The sequence below is a fragment of the Hemiscyllium ocellatum genome, chromosome 14 (assembly GCF_020745735.1).
Source record: "Hemiscyllium ocellatum isolate sHemOce1 chromosome 14, sHemOce1.pat.X.cur, whole genome shotgun sequence".
In the NCBI taxonomy this organism is placed as follows: Eukaryota; Metazoa; Chordata; class Chondrichthyes; order Orectolobiformes; family Hemiscylliidae; genus Hemiscyllium; species Hemiscyllium ocellatum.
The window spans coordinates 73,394,295-73,415,628 of NC_083414.1; the positions used below are offsets into that span (position 1 = coordinate 73,394,295).

Here is a 21,334-nt window from a genome sequence, read left to right on the forward strand (position 1 = left end):
GTAGAGAGAAGAAGGTTGAGAGGTGACTTAATTGATACATATAAGATAATCAGAGGGTTAGATAGAGTGGCAAATGGGACTGTTCCTGGTCAGCATGGATGGGTTGGGACAAAGGACCTGTTTTGTGCTATGACTCTATAAAGGGTAGAGAGAGTGTTGCTTTCCATTTACTTTTAAAATAAGTGAGTAGAGAGGGTTTACCATTCTGCACCTGTTCTGGGAGTCCTTTTTTTTTGATGGAGGCTGTGTGGAGGGACCTTTGAGTTCAGTTTGCTTTCAGTTTAAGAATGTACAGGCAGCTTTACTCAATATCCAACCCCATGCTGTCCTGGAAGTGGCAGTGTAGAGGGAGTTTTACTCTGTATCAAACCCTTTGCTGTCTCTGTCCTGGAAGTGTCTGATGGGGGACAGTGTGGAGTGAGCTTTACTTTGTATCTAACCCTATGCTGTCCATGTTCTGTGAGAGCCTTTTTCCTTGTATGGTGATGGCTAGCACAGGGGGACATAGTTTTAAATTGAGGGGTGATAAATATAGGACAGATGTCAGAGGTAGTTTCTTTACTCAGTGAATAGTAGGGGCGTGGAACACACTGCCTGCAACAGTCGTAGACTCACCAACTTTAAGAGCATTCAACTTGGATAGACACATGGATGAATCCAATCCAAAGATGTGCAAATAAGGTAAATTGGCCATGCTAAATTGCCCATAGTGTTAGGTGCATTAGTCAGAGGGAATTGTTGGGTGAGGGAATGGGTATGGGTGGGTTACTCTTCAGGGGCTGGTGTGGACTTGTTGGGCTGAACAGCCTGTTTTCCTACTGTAGGGAATCGAAACTATGAGTGGAATAGTGTAGGTTAGATGGCCTTCAGATTGGTTTCACAGGTCAGCACAACATCAAGGGCCGAAGGGCCTGTACGGCGCTGTAATGTTCTATGTTCTACGTAATTAGCAAAAGTAAAGTACTCCAGAACATGGAATTAACAACAGAAAGCTCGGGAATTACTCAGCAGGCTGAGCAGCCGAAGCATTGAGGTGACAGAGGCTCCTAGTGACAAATCTGCAAAATGGACAGGTGGCGAGAGAACCAACAAAGCGGGGAAAAACAAATTCAATCTGACGGCTGCAGGTGCATCTGTCCATGACAGTATTGGCTAAGAGTAACCACCACAATAGTGGAGACAAAGTCCTGCCTTCACACTAATAATACCCACCATTGTGTTGTAGAACACAGAACATAGAACAATACAGCACAGAACAGGCCCTTCGGCCCACGATGTTGTGCCGAACATTTGTCCTAGCTTAAGCACCTATCCATGTAGCTATCCAATTGCCGCTTAAAGGTCACCAATGATTCTGACTCTGCCACTCCCACAGGCAGCGCATTCCATACCCCATCACTCTCTGGGTAAAGAACCTACCCCTGACATCCCCCCTATACCTTCCACCCTTCACCTTAAATTTATGTCCCCTTGTTGTATCCAGGGAAAAAGTCTCTGACTGTCTACTCTATCTATTCCCCTGATCATCTTATAAACCTCTATCAAGTCACCCCTCATCCTTCACCGTTCCAATGAGAAAAGGCCTAGCACTCTCAACCTATCCTTGTATGACCTATTCTCCATTCCAGGCAACATCCTGGTAAATCTCCCCTGCACCCTCTCCAAAGCTTCCACATCTTTCCTAAAGTGAGGTGACCAGAACTGCACACAGTACTCCAAATGTGGCCTTACCAAGGTCCTGTACAGCTGCAACATCACCTCACGACTCTTGAATTCAATCCCTCTGCTCATGCTCTGCTAATACACCATAGGCTTCTTACAAGCTCTATCCACCTGAGTGGCAACTTTCAAAGAGCTATGAGCATAGACCCCAAGATCCCTCTGTTCCTCCACCTTACTAAGAACCCTACCGTTAACCCTGTATTTCGCATTCTTATTTGTCCTTCCAAAATGGACAACCTCACACTTGATAGGGTTGAACTCCATCTGCCACTCCTCAGTCCAGCTCTGCATCAAATCTAAGTCCCTTTGCAGCCGACAAAAGCCCTCTTCACTATCCACAACTCCACCTATCTTCGTATCATCTGCACTATCACCGTGCTAAATGGGAAGGACTTTGAACAGATCTGACAACTCAAGACTGGGCATCCATGAGGTGCTGTGGGCCATGAACTGTACTCCAGCACAATCTGCAGTCACGTGGCCTGGCATATTCCCCCAGTCAACCATTACCATCAACTCTGGCTCAATGGAGAGTGCAGGAAGGCAAATCAGGAATAGCACCAGGCATTCCTAAAAATGAGGTGTCAAACTGGTGAAGCTACTAAACAGGACTACTCGCACACAAACAGCATAAGCAGCAAGTGATGGACAGCTCAGTGAGCCAACAAACAAGTCTATGCTCTGCAGTCCATCCACATGTAGTTGTGCATAATGGTAGGCAACTAAACAACTCACTGGTGGAGGATACATACACATTCCTACCCTCAATGCTGGAGGAGCCCAACACATCGGTGCAAAAGAAAAGACTGAAGCATTCGCAGCAGTGTTCAGTCAGAAGTGCAAAGTGCACATTTGCTGCATCTGCTGAATCCCACACCATCAACATCCTGGGGGTTACCATTGACCAGAAGCTCAACTACACTCGCCACATAAACACAGTGGCTACAAGAGCAGGTCAGAGGCTGGAAATTCGACAGTGAATAATTCACTTCCTAACTCCCCAAAACTTGTTCACCGTGTACAAAGTACGGGTCAGAAGTGTAATGAAGGACTCCCCACTCTCCTGGATGGGTGCAGGTCCAACAACATTCAAGAAGCTTGACACCATCCAGGACAAAGCAGCCCGCTAGATTGGCGCCAGATCCATTCTCTCCACCACTGAGCTCAGTAGCAGCAGTGTGCACTATCTGTAAGATGTACTGCAGAAATTCACCAAAAATCTTCAAACAACGCTTTCCAAACACACGACTACTTCCATCTAGAGAGCAAGGGCCATAAATACGAGGGAACACCATCCCCTGCAAGTTCCCTTCCAAGCCACTCACCATCCTGACTTGGAAATATATCTCTGTTCTGTCACTGTCACTGAGTCAAAATCCTGAAATTCCCTCCCTAAAGGCATTGTCGAACTTCCTACAGCACAGGGACTGCAACAGTTCAGGAAGGCCACTCACACCAACGTCTTAAGAGGCATCTAGGCACTGGTAAGAAATGCTGGCACAGCCAGCGCCACCCATGTTCTGTGAATGAATAGAAAGAGTGGTGTTTACTGAGGGGATGAGACAGTGAAGTGTGAGAAGTCGAGTTGGAGGTTTACCAAAGCATTGAAAAGAGAATGAGTGATTGTACATTCAGTGATTTTGTGACTGATGGTGAAAGCTGTGTTGGTTGCACTGAGCAGGAAGTGTGGTACAACAGGGAGGGAACAGAGTGTGGGTGATGGATCTGTCACTGTGATATCCTGAGCTTTCATCCTCTGCACAGCCACAATTAACAAGAGGAAGACAAGATTGGGAATGGACGGGAAACAGAAGTCGGAAGTGGAAGGGTTGGCAAGAGTCAACACAGAGCTTAGTATTATGTTACAGTCCATAAATAATTACACTCCCAGGACATGGACAGCACGGGGTTAGATACAGCATAAAACTCCCCTCGACATGGTCCCCATCAAACACGCACAGGGCAGGGTCAGCATGGGGTTAGATACAAAGTAAAGCATCCTTTATACTGTCCCCATCGAACACTCCCAGGACATAGATAGCACGGGGTTAAAAACAGGGTAAAACTCCTTGACACTGTCCCCCCATCAAACACTTCCAGGACAGAGACAGCATAGGGTTAGATACAGAGTAAAACTATCTCTACACTGTTCTCCATCAGACACTCCCAGGACATGGAAAGCATAGGGTTAGATACAGAGTAAAACTGCCTCTATCAAACATTTCCAGGACAGCATGGGGTTGGATATTGAGTAAAGTTGCCTCTACTCTCTTAAACTGAAAGCAAACTGAAAATAAAGGTCCCTCCACACAGCCTCCATCAAAAAAGCACTCCCAGAACAGGTGCAGAATGCAGTTAGAAACAGGTAATCTCTCTCTACTCATTTATTTTAAAAGTAAATGGAAAGAAACACTCTCTCTACCCTTTTGTAGAGTCATAGAGTCACACAGCACAAAACAGGTCCTTTGTCCTAACCCATCCATGCTGACCAGGTTTTCTTAACTGAGCTAGTCCCACTTGCCTGCATTTGGTCCCTATCCCTTGAAACCTTTCTTATCTGTATACCTGTCCAACTCCTTTTTAAATGTTGTAACTGTACCTGCCTTTATCACTTCCTCTAGAGACAAAAAAACTCTAGATACTGGAATCCAAAGGAGACAGGCAGGAGGCTGGAAGAACACAGCAAGCCGGGCAACAGCAGGAGGTGGAGAAGTCAATGTTTCAGGTGTTAACCCTTTCTCAGTCCTGAAGAAAGGTTATACCCGAAATGTTGACTGCTCTACCTCCTGATGCTGCCTGGCTTACTGTGTTCTTCCAGCCTCCTGCTTACCTACCTCTAGCACTTTCTCTGTCAGTTCATTCCATATACACACCAACCGCTTTGTGAAACAGTTGCCCCTCAGATCCATTTTAAGTCTTTCCCCCCTCAACCTAACCAATGCCCTACAGCTTTGGACACCCCCTACCCTTGGAGAAAGACCTTGGCAATAAACCCTACCTACGCCCCTCACGGGTTTGTAAACCTCTATAATGTCAACCCTCAGCCTCCTATACCCCAGGGGAAAAAATCCCAGCCTATCCATCCTCGCCTTACAATTCAAATATTATATCCATCCCCTTGTAAACCTTTTTACACCCTCCCCAGTTTAATAACCTCCTTCCTCAAGCAGGGTGACCAGAATTGGATTCAGCACTCCAAATGTGGCCTTGCCAATGGGCTGGACAGCCGTAACATGACATCCTACGTCCTGTACAAAATACTCTGACCGGTGAAGATAAGCATGCCAAACGCCTTCTTTATCACAGTGTCTATTTGTGATTCCACTTTCAAGGAACTATGCACTTGCACCCCTAAATCCCTCGGTTCAGTGATACCAGGATGCTAAGAGGCTGCAGATTGACTTGACTGGCTGGTGAAGTTGACAAATGCAATTTAATGTGGATAAATGTGAGGTTAACCAGTTTGGTGGCAGAAACAGGAAGGCAGATTATTATCTGAATGATGAGATTAGATTACTCACAGTGTGGAAACAGGCCCTTTAGCCCAACAAGTCCACACCGACCCTCCGAAGCGCACCCACCCACACCTATTACCTTACATTTACCCCTTCACCTAACACTACGGACAATTTAGCATGGCCAATTCACATAACCTGCACACTTTTGGATTGTGGAAGGAAACCGGAGCACCCAGAGCAAACACGGGGAGAATGTGCAAACTCCACACAGAGAGTTGCTTGAGGCGGGAATTGAACCTGGGTCTCTGGCGCTGTGAGGCAGCAGTGCTAACCGCTGTGCCACCGTGCCGCCCGGTGGCAAGGAAAAGGTGAGGTGCAATGAAACCTGGGTGTTATGGTAGAACAGTCACTGAAGTTTGGCATGCAGGTGCAGCAGGCAGTGAGGAAAACTAATGGCCTTCATAGTAACAGGATTTGAGACTAGGAGTAGGGATGTCTCGCTACAATTACACAGGGCCTTGGTGAGGGCACACCTTGAATATTGTGCGCAGTTTTGGTCTCCTAGCCTGAGAAAGGATGTTCTTGCTATTGAGGGAGTCCAACAAAGGTTCACTAGAACAATTCCTGGGATGGTAGGACTCACATATGGATCAACTGGGTTTGTACTCATTGGAATTTAGAAGGATTGAGGAGGGGGGTGGGTGCCTCATAGAAACACACAAAATCCTGTTGAGACTGGACACGCTGGATGTGGACAGTATGTTCCTGATGTTGAGAAAGTTCAGAACTAGGGGTCATAGTCTAAGAATAAGAGGTAAGCCAGGAATTCCTTCACACAGAGAATAATGAACTTGTGGAATTCTCTACTGCAGAAAGCTATTGGGGTTAGGTATATTCAAGAGGGAGCTAGACGTGGTCCTTGCAGCTGAAGGGATCATGGGGTATGGAGAAAAGGTGGAAGGGGGATACTGGAAGTGTATGAGCAACCTTGATCATGTTGAATGATGGTGTATGCTCGAAGGGCCAAATGGCCTACTCCTGTACCTATATTCTGTGTTTCTATGGGTCTATTAACTGTCTAAGTCTTGCCCTGGTTTGTCTGACCAAAATGCAACACCTCACATTTATCTAAATTAAACTCCATTTGCCACTCCTCAGCCCTCTGGCCCAGTTGATCATGATCCTGTTGTACTTTTAGATAACCTTCCTCATTGCCCACTGAATCACCAACTTTGGTGACATGTGAAAATTTCCTAATCAAATTGTTTATATAAATGACAAACAACAATGGACTCAGCACCAATCTGATTGGCACATCTGTGGTCACAGGCCTCCAGTCTGAGCAACAACCCTCTTCCACCACACTCTGTCTTCGACAGTCAAGCAATTTTTTGTATCCAATTGGCTAGCTCTCCCTGGATCCCATGTGACCTAACCTTACTAACCAGTCCACCATGTCGAATCTTGTCGAAGGCCTTGCTAAAGTTTATGTAGACAACATCTACCACACTGTCTTCATCTATCTTCTTGGCTACCTCTTTAAAAAATTCAATCAAATTTGTTAGACACAAGTTTCCATGCACAAAGCGGGATGGGACCATTCGCTGCCGCTGATTAGCCACTGCCCTTTCACCGCTGAGGACGCTCAGCCACTGCCCATTGGCCGCTGAGGACGCTTAGCCACCGCCCATTGGCCGCTGAGGACGATTCGCCACCGCCCATTGTCTGCTGAGGACGCTTAGCCACCGCCCATTGGCTGCTGAGGATGCTTAGCCACCGCCCATTGGCCGCTGAGGACGATTCGCCATCGCCCATTGGCCGCTGAGGACACTTAGCCACTGCCCATTGGCCGCTGAGGACACTTAGCCACTGCCTATTGGCCGCTGAGGACGCTTAGCCACCGTCCGTTGGCCGCTAAGGACGCTTAGCCACCGCCCATTGGCTGCTGAGGATGCTTAGCCACCGCCCATTGGCCGCTGAGGACGATTCGCCATCACCCATTGGCCGCTGAGGATGCTTAGCCACCGCCCATTGGCTACTGAGGACGATTCGCCACTGCAAGTGTTTGTAACTCATTTTTATGTATAAACCAATAAAATGATATTTATTTCACCTCTTTTTTTTAATCAATATTTTGTTGTATAAATAAAGGGGACTGAGAAGTATGGAAGAACAGACAGGAGGGAAAACAATCACTACATATATATCCTTCCGGTGGTGAATAGTCTCCAGAGGTCAAACGACCCCAGTGGAGAAACGCTGGTGGCGAATGAGCAGTGGCAAATCGTCACTAACCCACACAAAGCCATGCTGACTATCCCTAATTGATTCTTGCCTTTCCAAACACATGTGGATCCTGTCCCTCAGAATCACCTCCAACAACTTAGCCACCATTGACCTCAGGCTCACTGGTCTGTAGATCCCTGGCTCTTCCTTGCAGCCTTTTTTTTAAATAAAGGCACAGCATTAGCCACCCTCCATACTTTTGGCACCTCTCCTGTAGCTGGAGAGGTATACAAATATCTGTACTAGTGACCCCACAATTTCTTCCCTAGTTTCCCGTGATGTCCTGAGATACACTTGGGTTTTAAGACCTCTAGCACCTCCTCTTCTGTAATGTGGATGCTTTCCAAGCCATCACCACTTACCTCCCCAAGTCCCCCAGCTTCCATGTCCCTCTGCACAGTAAATACTGACAAAAATATTTGTTTAGGATCTCACCCATTTCCTGTGGCTCCATACATATATGGTTACGTTACTATTTAATGGATCCTATTCTCTATCTAGTTACTATTTTGCCCTTAATATATTTGCAGAATCACATTTACTTTATGCGCAAAAGCTATCTCATAGCCCCCTTTTGCGCTCCAGATTTCCCTGTTAAATGTTCTCCTACACCCTCTATAATCCTCAAGGGATTCACTTGATCCCAGCTACTTTCACCTTACGTATGCTTGAGTCAAAAAGTGTGGCACTGAAAAAGCACAGCATGTCAGGCAGCATCCGAGCAGCAGGAGAATCGACGTTTCGGGCCTAAGTCCTTGGTTACTGGTCCCAAAGTGCTCCCCCGCTAACACCTCAGTCACTTGCCCAGCCTTCTTTCTCAAGAGGAGGTCAAGTTGTGCTCCTTCTCTGGTTAGGGCAACCTATATATTGAGAGAGTTTTCCTGAACACACTTAACTAATTGCCCCCCATGCAGGCACTTAACACTAGGGTAGTCCCAGTCTATGTTTAGAAAGATAAGAACCCCTACTCTTACAATTATTATTTCGTCCCATCAAAAACTCTCAGGGCAGGCACAGCATGGGTTTAGAGACTGATAAAAGCTGCCTCGACTCTTTTAAATGGAAAATGAAGCTTCCTGTGCACTTTTAATATGCTTTAAAACTAAGAGTAAATTGGAATCAAATCTCCCTCTGCACTATCCCCATCAAAAACTGCTAGGACAGGGTTAGATAGAGTAAAGCTCCCTTTACATTGTCCCCATCAAACACTCCCAGGACAGGGTTAGATAGAGTAAAGCTCCCTTTACATTGTCCCCATCAAACACTCCCAGAACAGGGTTAGATAGAGTAAAGCTCCCTTTACATTGTCCCCATCAAACATTTCCAGAACAGGATTAGATAGAGTAAAGCTCTCTTTACATTGTCCCCATCAAACACTCCCAGAACAGGAAGCATGGGAAAAAGACAGCATTAAAAAGCATCATTTGCCAATGAGACTTTGTTGACTCGTCCATACAGCCCTCCTGTGAGTTCTCTGTTGCTGCTCTTTCCAAATAATTCAATAATTTTCTTTCTACTTGAACAATTTATCCAATTTGCTGTGAGATATTGCTGCCAAATTTGTATTGTTTCTCCCACCCCCATCATTGATGAGATTCCACATCCCAACCAATCTCTGGGAAAACATACTTAATTCTCATGTTGCCTCTGGTTTCTTTATCAGTCTGTGTGTCCTGGAGTTATAACACTTCTCCTTACACAGATTTCCCTTGACTCAAAAAAAATGGAGTGAACAACACAGTCCTGTATTAATCTCAGTCAATACCGATTGCCTCACTCGCTTCCCATCGTCCTGTATCAATCCCCAAATTAATCCCATTGCCCTACACTCCTCCCATAGCTCTGTATCAGAGAATAGAACATTACAGCACAGTACAGGCCCAGCGGCCCTTGATGTTGTGCCGAACTTTTATCCTACTCTAAAGTCAAACTAACCTACGTCCCCTTCAATTTACTATCATCCGTGTGCCTATCCAAGAGTCGCTTTAATGTCCCGAACATATCTGAGTCTACCACCACAGTTGGCAGTGCATTTCACACACCCACCACTCTCTGTGTAAAGAACCTATCTCTGACATCTTGCCTAAACCTTATTCCAATCACCTTAATGTTATGCCCCCGTGATAGCCATTTCTTTGACTAGCCACTCTATCTATGCCTCTCATCACCTTTGTACATCCCTATCAAGTCACCTCTCAGCCTTCTTCACTCCAATGAGAAAAGCCTCAATGCCCTTAACCTTTCTTCATAAGACATGCCCTCCAGTTCAAGCAGCATCCTGGTAAATCTCCTTTGCGCCCTCTTTAAAGCTTCCACATCCTTTCTACAATGAGGCGACCAGAACTCAACACTTTTTTCCAAGTGTGGTCTAACCAGGGCTTTATAGAGTTGCAGCATAACCCCACAGCTCTTAAACTCAATTCCCCTGTTAATGAAAGCCAACACACCGTATGCCTTAATAACCCTATCAACTTTGAGACATCCATGAACATGGACCCCAAGATCCTTTTGTTCCTCCACACTGCCAACAATCCTGCCTTTAACCCTGTATTATGCATTCAAATTTGACCTTACAAAATGAATCACTTCCCACTTTTCCAGGTTGAACCCTGTCTGCCACTTCTCAGTCCAGCTCTACATCAATGTCCCATTGCAACCTCCAACAGCCCCCCGCACTATACACCATTCCACCAACCTTTGTGTCATCAGCAAACTAACTAACTCGCCATTCCACTTCCTCATCCAAGTCATTTATAAAAAATCACCAGGAGCAGAGGTCCCAGAACAGATCTCTGCAGAACACCACTGGTCACCAAGCTCCAGGCTGAATACTCTCCATCTGCTACCATCCTCTGTCTTCTATGGGGCAGCTAATTCTGTATCCAGAAGGCAATTACCGTGTATCCTGTGCCTCCTTACTTTCTGAATCAGCCTACTGTGGGGAACCTTATCAAACTCCTTGCTCAAATTCACGTACACTACATTCACTGTTCTACCTTCATCAGCGTGTTTTGTCACATCCTCAAAGAATTCAATAAGGTTTTTAAGGCATGACCTGCCCATCACAAAGGCCGTGCTGACTATCTCTAATCAAACTATGGGTTTCCAACTAATCATAAATCCTCTCTCACAGAATCCTCTCCAATAATTTGCCCACTACCGATGTAAGACGGACCGGTCTGCAATTCCCAGGACTAGGAGGAAATGAGAACTGCAGATGCTGGAGAGTGGGGTGTTGGAAAAACACAGCAGGTCAGGCAGCATCCGAGGAGCAGGAGAATCAACATTTTGGGCAAGAGCCCTTCATCAGTAGTGGCTACTCGTGAAGGGCTCTTGCTCGAAACGTCTACTCTTCTGCTCCTTGGATGCTGCCCAACCTGCCGTGCTTTTCCATACTCTCAATTCCCAGGGTTATCCCTATTCTCTTTCTTGAACAAAGGAATAACATTTGCCACCCTCAAATCATCTGGTACTACTCCAGTGAGGACGCAGAGATCATCGCCAAAGGTGCAGCAATCTCTTCCCTCATTTCCCGTAGTAACCTTGGGTATATCCTGTCTGTCCCAGGGGACTTATCTATCCTAATGTTTTCAAAGCTTTCAGCACATCCTTCTTCTTAACATCAACCTGTTTGAGCATATTAGCCTGTTTCACAAATGTCCTCACAAATGACAAGGTCCCTTTCACTTGTGAATACTGAAGCAAAGTATTCATTTAGGGCCTCCCCTACCCCCTCCATCTCCAGGCACAAGTTCCCTCCACTATTCCTGATCAGCCCTACCCTCATTCTGGCCACCCTCTTCCTCCTTATATTACTGTAGAATGCCTTAGGGCTTTCCTTAATCCTACCCACTAAAGCTTTCTCGTGCCCCTTTCTAGCTCTCCTAAGTCCATTCTTCAGTTCCTTCCTGGCTACCTTGTAACCCTCTAAAGCCCTGTCTGATCCTTGCCTCCTCAACCTTAAGTATGTTTCTTCTTCCTCTTGACTAGATGTTCCATATCCCTTGTCACCCAAGGCTCCTTCGCCCCACCATCCCTTCCTTGCCTCAGTGGGACAAACCTATCCAGCACTATCAGCAAGTGCTCCTTAAACAACCTCAAGTATCAATCCTCAAAGGACAGAGGATAGTAGTTGATGGTAAAGGTTCATCTTGGAGTGCAGTTACCAGCGGTGTTCCGCAAGGATCTGTTTTGGGACCATTGCTGTTTGTCATTTTTATAAATGACCTGGAGGAGCGGCTAGAAGGTTGGGTGAGCAAGTTTGCAGATGATACGAAAGTCGGTGGAGTTGTTGGCAGTGAGGAAGGATGTGGCAGGTTACAACGGGATATAGACAAGCTGCAGAGCTGGGCAGAAAGGTGGCAAAGGGAGTTCAATGTAGGTAAGTGTGAAGAGTAACAAGAAGATGGGCTAATGGTCGGATACTTCGTAGTGTGGATGAGCAGAGGGATGTTGGTGTCCATGTACACAGATCTCTGAAAGTTGCCACCCAGGTAAATAATGCAGTGAAGAAGGCATATGGCATACTGGCTTTTATTGGTAGAGGAATTGAGTTACGGAGTCCTGAGGTCATGTTGCAGTTATATAAGACTCTGGTGCAGCCGCATCTGGAGTATTGTGTGCAGTTTTGGTCGCCATACTATAGGAAGGATGTGGAGGCACTGGAACGGGTGCAGAGGAGGTTTACCAGGATGTTGCCTGGTATGGTAGGAAGATCATATGAGGAAAGGCTGAGGTACTTGGGGCTGTTTTCAATGGAGAAAAGAAGGTTTAGGGGTGACTTGATAGAGGTGTACAAAATGATTAGGGGTTTAGACAGGGTTGACCATGAGAACCTTTTTCCACGTATGGAGTCAGATATTACGAGGGTCATAGCTTTAAATTAAGGGGTGGTAGGTATAGGACAGCTGTTAGGGGTAGATTCTTTACTCAGCGAGTCGTGAGTTCATGGAATGCCCTGCCAGTAACAGTGGTGGACTCTCCCTCCTTATGGGCATTTAAACGGGCATTGGATAGGCATATGGAGGATAGTGGGCTAGTGTAGGTTAGGTGGGCTTGGATCGGCGCAACATCGGGGGTCAATGGGCCTGTACTGTGCTGTATTTTTCTACGTTCTATGTTCTAATACTAATATCACTGCTCTGTGCTCTCCCTGCAGTCCTATATCCATTCCAAACTAATCCCACTGTCCTGCACTCTCCCCGTAGCTGTGTATCAATCCCAAATTAATCCTGCTGCCCATGCTCTCCTCATAGCACTGTATCAGTCCCAAACTAATTACACGGTTTCCCCCAAGATCTCTCCCCTTGTGTCTGTATCCTGCACTATTTGAAGTTTTTATAATGAGTGCATGTCTGTGAGTCATGTTTCTGCATTACTCATACCTGCAAAGTTCTACAAAGTTGCAGTGTATTCTTGCTCAACATTCACATTCACCCCCACACTCATCCCAGCTAAAACATCCACTCCTCTCCCTTACCCTTCCTCTTCTCGAAGCCCCAGTTCCCCACAGCTTCCCTGTTGCCCCTCTCCCTTCATGACTGCGGGTCTACCCTCTCACGTCAAAGCCCAACTCTAGGTCTAGTCCTCTCTCCTCACCTTACTCCTTCGCCTTTTCCTCAGCCTCCTTTCCCTCAGTCCCGCTGCCGTCACTCTGCCCGTGTAAGCCCCCTACCCTTCCCCGCCATGCCCCGCTCACCGTGATGTTCCGGCGAACACAGGCCGGGCCGCTCCCCTGGATCACGCTGTCCAGCACCATCACCTCTTGACTGTGGTCCTCCTCGAAGCACTTCCTGCGGGCCTCGCGGATGCGCCGTTCGATGTCCGGGAAGCTGAACAGGCAGAGGGCTGTGTCCCCGCTCCTGGACTCAGGTCTCTCGAACAGGCCATACAGGCTCTGAGCAGGCCCGGCCCACACCGACAGCAGGCGGCTGTAGAGCCTGAGGTCTGAGCTGCACCGCAGGCCCAGCTGGATGTACGACTCGGTCAGTTTACGGCTCTCGGTCCCTCTCGGGCCCCGGGCGCCGGCGCAGATGCGGGCCAGCAGGCTACGCGGGCGCCCGCCTTTGCTACCCGAGTTAGCATCATTGTTGAGGGCGAGGTAGGTGTAGGCCCCGTGGCCAAAGGCCCTGATAAAACTGAGCCGGTTCCGGGCCTTGGCTTCAAACTTGATCTTGAAGACGTTGTCCTCGGAGGGGTTGATGTCATAGGTGAAGAGCCGCGAGAGGCGGCCAGTGTCCAGGGCGCGGATGGCGATCTCCGGAGTGTTCTCGAATCGCAGGTCCTCGCGGCTGCTGTTGGTCGGGAAGTAGCGGGTGCCCAGGCCCGTGTAGGTGGCAGCCACCAGTAACCGACTCCCAGGCTCCGACCCACCGCCAGGGCCTCGCAGGACCAGGCCCACGGTGGAGGCCTGAGGGTGGTTGGCAGCCACGTACAGCATGCTGGGGAAGACCAGGTCTGTGCCAGCTGCCGGCGGGAACTGCACCGCCAAGTGACTGATGTTAACCAAGGCCCGGAGTTGGCAGAAGCCCTGATGCACGGATCCACAGACCACCAGCAGGCCCTGGGCACGGTCAGCCTCCAGCAGCTTGTTGTAGTTGTCCGTCAAGCGGCGGGGATGCTCGCAGTTGTTCTGGGGCAGTTGCGAGGCGTGGCACAGGGCACTGTCATTCACAGGGCCCGTCTTCACCTGGCTCTGCAGCCGCAGGCCCGGCCCCAGCTGGTACACCGCATTGACAGCCCCCACGTACACCCGAGGCTCAGGTTCCAGGCCCCGGCCTCGCTGCAGGCCCCCCACCACAAGCAAGTTGTTGGTGGGCGTGGAGCTCCGAAAGGTATCCTCGAGCTTCATGGCCAGCACGGTAGGAAGGACCCCAACTAGGAGGCCAATCAGGAGCCCGAGAGCGAGCCCCATCAGGCCCATCCTTCGCCTCTCTCCCTACTCCCTGAGATACACACTCACTCCCTGCTCCTGAAGGCCCCTACTTACTTCCAAGACTCTCGTCACTCTCTGCCCCAGAGACACCTCCTCACTCCCTACCTCCTCCTCACCTCCTATCCACCCAGACGCCCCCTCACTCCTTGCCCCTCCAGAGACACCGCTCACTCTCTCCAGTTCCTCCTTACACAGCCCACAGCCTTTCCTCACTCCACCCTGCCCCAGCCCCTGCTCACACTCTCACTTCCTCCTGTAATCCACCCCACCCACTGCTGTTTATGTCACCCTAGCTCCAACCCTGCAATCTCTCACCCTGTTTCTCCCTGCCCTGCTGCCTGATTCTGCCCCTTTTTTCCCTGTTTCTCAGTCTCTCTCCCTCTTTCCCTGTAGTGCCTGTGAGCTTCCTCTTTCTCAGTGTCCCTCTCCTGATGTCACCCGGCTCCGTGTCCCCCGATTCCTGTCTTCCCCTCTTCTATTCTTAATCTCGCTCACTCCCTGTCTCTCCCTTTGTGTCTGTCTTTCTGTGTTCCTCTCTCTCTCCTCGTGTCCCTCACTCCCTCTCTCTCTGTCTCTCCCTGTGTCTCCCTCACTCCCTCTCTTTCTGTGTCCCTCTCACTCCCTCTCTTTCCGTGTCCCTCTCACTCCCTGTCTCTCTCTCTCTCTTTCTGTGTCCCTCTCACTCCCTCTCTCACAGTCTCTCCCTGTGTCTCCCTCACTCCCTCTCTTTCCGTGTCCCTCTCACTCCCTGTCTCTCTCTCTCTCTGTGTCTCCCTCACTCTCCCTCTCTCACTGTCTCTCTCTGGGTCGCTCTCTGTGGCACTTTCACTCTACGCTCCCCCTATGCCTGGATCTCACTGAATGATTCTCTGACAGCTGTCTCTCTCTGCCCCTCTCTTTCTGTCTATTACTATTTCGATCCCCTTTCCCTCTCTCTCTATCTATCACTCTGTCTCACTCTGTGTTTCCTTGTCTTTCTATAGTCCATTCTTGTCCCTCTCTGTCTCTGCCTGACAATCTCTTACCCTACTCCCTTGGGTTCTGTCCCCCTGTCCTGACTCTCCAGCCGACAGTAACTCAGTCAGAAGCTCCCAATCCCGGTTTTCCCACCTGTCTGCTCCGGCTCCCTCCTTCTCTCTCTCTCTCCGTCCGGTTGGAATGGTTTACTGCTTCTCGCTCTCTGTCGGGCTGAGTTTAGCGGATGGTTTTCCTCTGCTCTGATCACAGGAAGACCCTTGTTTCCTGTCAAGACGTTCGGGCTGTGTATGACGCGAGTCAGTCCGACTGAGACACCGAGCCTGAGAGAGGGGGAAAGAGAGAGAGAGAGAGAGAGAGAAGGGGAAGTGGACTGGGGAAGATGGGTGGGAGTGACAGAGAGAGGGGGGATAGGGGGAAAGAGGGAGACAGAAGGGGGGCGGGCGTTGGGGTGAGATGGGTGGGAGTGACAGAGAGAGAGAGAGACGGGGGCACAGAGAGAGGGACAGAGTGATAGAGAGAGAGTGCCAGGGAGAGAGAGAGAACAGGATGGAAAGAGAGGGAAAAGAAAGGGGGACAGAGAAAGAGGAGATAGAAAAGTTGGGGATGGGGGTGTGTGTAGACGGAGAGGTTTAGAGAGAGGGGATTGAAGGGGCGGGGGCGGTAGAGTGAGAGGGATCTAGGGGGGAGAGGAATGAAAGTAGGGAAGGGGGAGAGGAATGGATAGAGAGATGGGAATATTATAGAGAGAGGGAGGGAGATAGAGAGACTGGAATAGGGAGAGTTAGGGACTGGGGTATAAATCCGGTCCCAGGTCTCCGCTCCAAAGTCTGCTCATGATACAGCAGCTCAGCAGCCGGGATAACTCCGGTCCCAGCCGGGATAACTCCGGTCCCAGCCGGGATAACTCCGGTCCCAACCGGGATAACTCCGGTCCCAGCCGGGATAACTCCGGTCCCAGCCGGGATAACTCCGGTCCCAGCCGGGATAACTCCGGTCCCTGTCTGTCCACCTCATATCTCCTGTTATCTCCATATAACTGTCGCCAGTCAGTGTCGGTATAACTCCGGTCCCAGTCGTTAAAAGATTAGTCCCTGGCAGGATAATTCTGACCCATGTCGGTATAACTCCGGTCCTTCTCAGTGCCACCAGCCAGTCTGATTCCAGTCCGGCTCTGTCCCCAGTCCTGGCAACACAGCACCGGGCTGATGCTGGTCCCGGCAAGTAAAAACACCAGTCCTTCCCAGTATAACTCCAGTCCCAGTCGGTATAACTCCGGTCCCTGTCAGTATAACTCCGGTCCCAGTCGGTATAACTCAGGTCCCAGTCAGTATAACTCAGGTCCCAGTCGGTATACCTCCGGTCCCAGTCGGTATAACTCAGGTCCCAGTCAGTATAACTCAGGTCCCAGTCGGTATAACTCCGGTCCCAGTCGGTATAACTCAGGTCCCAGTCGGTATAACTCCGGTCCCAGTCGGTATAACTCAGGTCCCAGTCAGTATAACTCAGGTCCCAGTCGGTATAACTCAGGTCCCAGTCAGTATAACTCAGGTCCCAGTCGGTATAACTCCGGTCCCAGTCGGTATAACTCCGGTCCCAGTCAGTATAACTCCGGTCCCAGTCGGTATAACTCAGGTCCCAGTCAGTATAACTCAGGTCCCAGTCAGTATAACTCAGGTCCCAGTCGGTATAACTCAGGTCCCAGTCGGTATAACTCCGGTCCCAGTCGGTATAACTCAGGTCCCAGTCAGTATAACTCAGGTCCCAGTCGGTATAACTCAGGTCCCAGTCAGTATAACTCCGGTCCCAGTCAGTATAACTCAGGTCCCAGTCAGTATAACTCCGATCCCAGTCAGTATAACTCCAGTCCCAGTCAGTATAACTCAGGTCCCAGTCAGTATAACTCCGGTCCCAGTCGGTATAACTCAGGTCCCAGTCGGTATAACTCCGGTCCCAGTCGGTATAACTCCGGTCCCAGTCGGTATAACTCAGGTCCCAGTCAGTATAACTCAGGTCCCAGTCGGTATAACTCCGGTCCCAGTCAGTATAACTCCGGTCCCAGTCGGTATAACTCAGGTCCCAGTCAGTATAACTCCGATCCCAGTCAGTATAACTCCGGTCCCAGTCAGTATAACTCAGGTCCCAGTCAGTATAACTCAGGTCCCAGTCGGTATAACTCAGGTCCCAGTCGGTATAACTCCGGTCCCAGTTGCTATAACTCCAGTCCCAGTCAGTATAACTCGGGTCCCAGTCGGTATAACTCCGGTCCAAGTCTGTATAACTCGGGTCCCAGTCGGTATAACTCCGGTCTCTGCTGTCGCTGTCAGTACAACTTCGGTCTATGTCAGTATAGCTCCTGTCTGTGTCAATAGAATCTATGTACCTGTCAGATTAGACTCTGTCTTTGTCGGTGTTACTCCTGTCTGAATCCAGAAACCACCAGTCCCTGGCAGTGTAACTCCAGTCCCTGTTGGTATAACTCTCCTCTCTACTGGTATAATTCTACTCCCTACTGATGTAACTCTGCTGTCTGCTGGTATAAATGTTGTCTGCTGGGATAGCTCTGCTCCGTGCTGGTATAAGCCTACCCTTTGCTGGTATAACTCTTCTCCCTCTAATAACACCGCAGTTCCTATCAGTATATGGGTGGCACGGTGGCATAGCGGTTAGCACTGCTTCCTCACACCGCTAGAGACCTGGGTTCAATTCCCGCCTCAGGTGACTGACTGTGTGGAGTTTGCGCATTCTCCCTGTGTCTGCGTGGGTTTCCTCCGGGTGCTCTGGTTTCCTCCCACAGTCCAAAAAATGTGCAGGTTAGGTGAATTGGCCAATGCTAAATTGTCTGTAGTGTTAGGTGTAGGGCTAAATGTAGGGGTCTGGATGGGTGCGCTTTGGTGGGTCAGTGTGGACTTGTTGGGCCGAAGGGCCTGTTTCCACACTGTAAATAATCTAATCTATAACTCTGGTCCCTGTCAGTTATAACCCTGTCCATGTTGGTATAACTTTGATGTGTAGTTGGTATAATCCTGGACTCTGTTGGTGCAACTCCTGAACTTGATGATATATAGCTGGCCCTTGTCTCTGTCAGTGTAACTCCTATCTCTGATGGGATAACAACTGGCCAGTGTCCATGAAATCATATTATGATGTAGGATCAGTCATTGACCATTCGGCCCATCACGTCTGCTCCACCATGGCTGATCTGATAATCCTCAACTCCACTTTTCTGCCTTTTCCCCATAACTCTTAATTTCCTTGCTGATTAAAACGTGTCGATCCCAGCCTTGAATGTCTTGAATGTTTTCCAGAAGGAGTTGAAGATTCTGTCCTCTGGTCCTACACTCCCACAAGGGAAACCAACCTTTCCTCATCTACACTGTCAAGGTCCCTAAAAATTTTATATATTTCAATAGAGTCACCTCTTGTTCTTCGATATTCCAACTCATCCTCATAAGACAATCCCTCCATACCAGGGGTCATTCTAGTGAACCTTCTCTGAAGTGTCTCCAATGAAATGATATCTTTCCTTATTAACGGGATCGAAACTGCAGACAGTAGTCCAGATGTGGTCTCACTAACACCTTGTAGTCCAGATGTGGTCTCACTGACACCTTGTAATACTTCCCTACTTGGATACCCCAACTCCCTTGAAATAAGAGGTCACATTCCATTGGCCTTCCTAATTACCTGCTGCCCGTGTGTGCTAGCTTTCTGTGTTTCGTGAGTAGCCTCAAGTCCCTTGGCGTTGAAGTCTTCTGTAGTTTATATCCATTTAAATAACATTCACTTCTTTTATTCCTCCTTCCAAATTGAACAACTTCACATTTTTCCATATTATACACCATTTTCCAAGCTTTTGCCTGCTTATTTTAGTTATCAATTGTTGCTGTTGCTTTCACTCTGTAAACTGTTTGTATCCTTCTCACAACTTGCCTGTGCGTCATCTGCAAATTTAGCTGCAGTACATACACTTCCTTCCTCCAAGCCATAAATATATGTTGTAAACAGTTGCAGTCCCTGCAGAGCCCCACTGGTTACAGGTCACCAACCTGAAAAAGAATCCCTTATCCCCACTCACTGTCTCCTCCCCATTAGCTAATTCTCTATCCATACCAATATACTACCTCCAACACCTTAGGGTCTTATGACTTAACCTTTAATGAGCTATCTTGCCGAATGCCTTCTGCCCAAATACAGCACATCCACTGCTTCCCATGTATCCTCTCTGATTGAGAATTCCTTGAAAAACTCAATTAGTCAGACACTATTTCCCCTTCATGAAGCCATGCTGACTCTGTTTAATTAGAGTCTGATTTTCTGAATGTATTGTATTGATGTTGCCTTGGCAACACAAGTGCACACCAAAATGCTTCTTCAGTGTCACAGGGGTTGCTGCCTCTACCAACCTTGCAGGGAGTGAGTTCCAGATTTTCATCACCCTCGTGGCAAAAACATTTTTCCTCGCATCTCCTCTGAGCCTTCTGCCCCTTCCCTTAAATTTATGCTCCCAGTCAATGATCCCTCCAAAACGGGGAAAGGTTTCTTCCTGTCTTCCTGTCTATGCTCCTTCATTATTTCATACATCTCAGTCATGCCCCCTCTCAATCTCCTCTGCTCTAAGGAAAACAACCTCAGACCGTCCAACATCTTTTCAGCCCTTACAACATCTGGTAAATCTCCTCTGCACCCTCTTCCAGTGCTATCATGTCCCTCTTATCTAATCCTTGTCTAGTTCCTGAGAGTATAGCTTCCTTCCCAATTCCAAATCCATTAGTTTAGGGGTGTGTCCTGCCTGTTTCCTAACCAAGCTGTTCCAGGTAGTTACAATACCAATATCTACCTGAAAGTATGAACGATTTCCCAGCTAAATCCTGTACACAACAATCAGGAAGACCTGGCCAATTACAGCTAGTCTACTCTTGATCATCAGTAGAGTGATGGAAAGTGTCCTCAACAGCACCTGCTCAGCAATAACCTGCTCAGTGATGCTCAGTTTGGGTTCCATCAGAGCCACTCAGCTCCTGATCTCATTACAGCCTTGGTTCAAACATGGACAAAAGAGCTGATGTGAGAGTGACAGCCCTTGACACCCAGGCAGCATTTAACAATGTGTGGCCTCAAGAAGTCCTCGCAAAACTAGAATCAATCAGAATCAGGAGGTAAGCTCTCTGCTGGTTGGAGTCATACCTGGCACATAGGAAGATGGTTGTGGTTGTTGGAGGGTCAGTCATCTCAGCTCCAGGACATCTCTGCAGGAGTTCCTCAGGGTAGTGTCCTAGGCCCAACTGTCTTCAGCTGCTTCATCAATGACCTTCCCTCCATCATAAGGTCAGAAATGGGGATGTTCACCAATAACTGCACAATGTTCAGCACCATTCACAACTCCTCAGATACTGGAGCAGTCCATGCTCAAATGCAGCAAGATCTGGACAAATCCAGGCTTGGGCTGATAATGGCAAGTAACATTTGCACCACATAAATGCCAGGCAATGACCGTCACCAATAAGAGGCAGTCTAATCACCGTCCCTTGACATTCAATGGTGTTACCATCACTGAATCCCCCACCATCCTGGGGATTACCATTGACCAGAAACTGAACTGGACCAGCTCTATAAATACAGTGGCAACAAGTGCAGATCAGAGGCTAGGAATACTGAGGTAAATAGCAATACTCCTTCTCTTTGATGATTAACATGGCAACCACCTCACCTTCCATTTCCAAGAGATGGAAGAGATTGGCCAGAGTGGACGAGACTGAGCTGTTAATAAATCAACCTCCGGGCAAACAATGAGAAATATTTCAATAATTGTTTGAGAACGAGTACGTTCCCCTAAAAGGCAAAAGCTCCACTTGTGCTGTTAACTGTGATCAACAAGCGAGATATCAGATCATGCTCCCACGGTGCCTGCAACATGGAACTGTGAAGGCTGGATGGAACAATAAAAAACCCTCTAAAG

At 48.4% G+C, this 21,334-nt stretch overlaps 1 protein-coding gene across 2 annotated transcripts in view; it reads right to left on the reverse strand.

Annotated features, from left to right (window-relative positions):
• The window catches only part of plxnd1 (plexin D1), a 115,804-nt gene extending 95,172 nt beyond the window's left edge, over window positions 1–20,632 (reverse strand). For both annotated transcript variants that reach the window (XM_060835796.1, XM_060835795.1), the window contains exons 1-2: window positions 20,563–20,632; window positions 13,165–16,054 (exon numbers count right to left, since the gene is read on the reverse strand). In XM_060835796.1, coding sequence (XP_060691779.1) covers window positions 13,165–14,388 — 1,224 coding nt within the window. In that variant the 5' untranslated portion in view covers window positions 14,389–16,054; window positions 20,563–20,632. The remainder of the gene's footprint in view (window positions 1–13,164; window positions 16,055–20,562) is intronic.
• Between the last annotated feature and the right edge of the window lie 702 nt (window positions 20,633–21,334).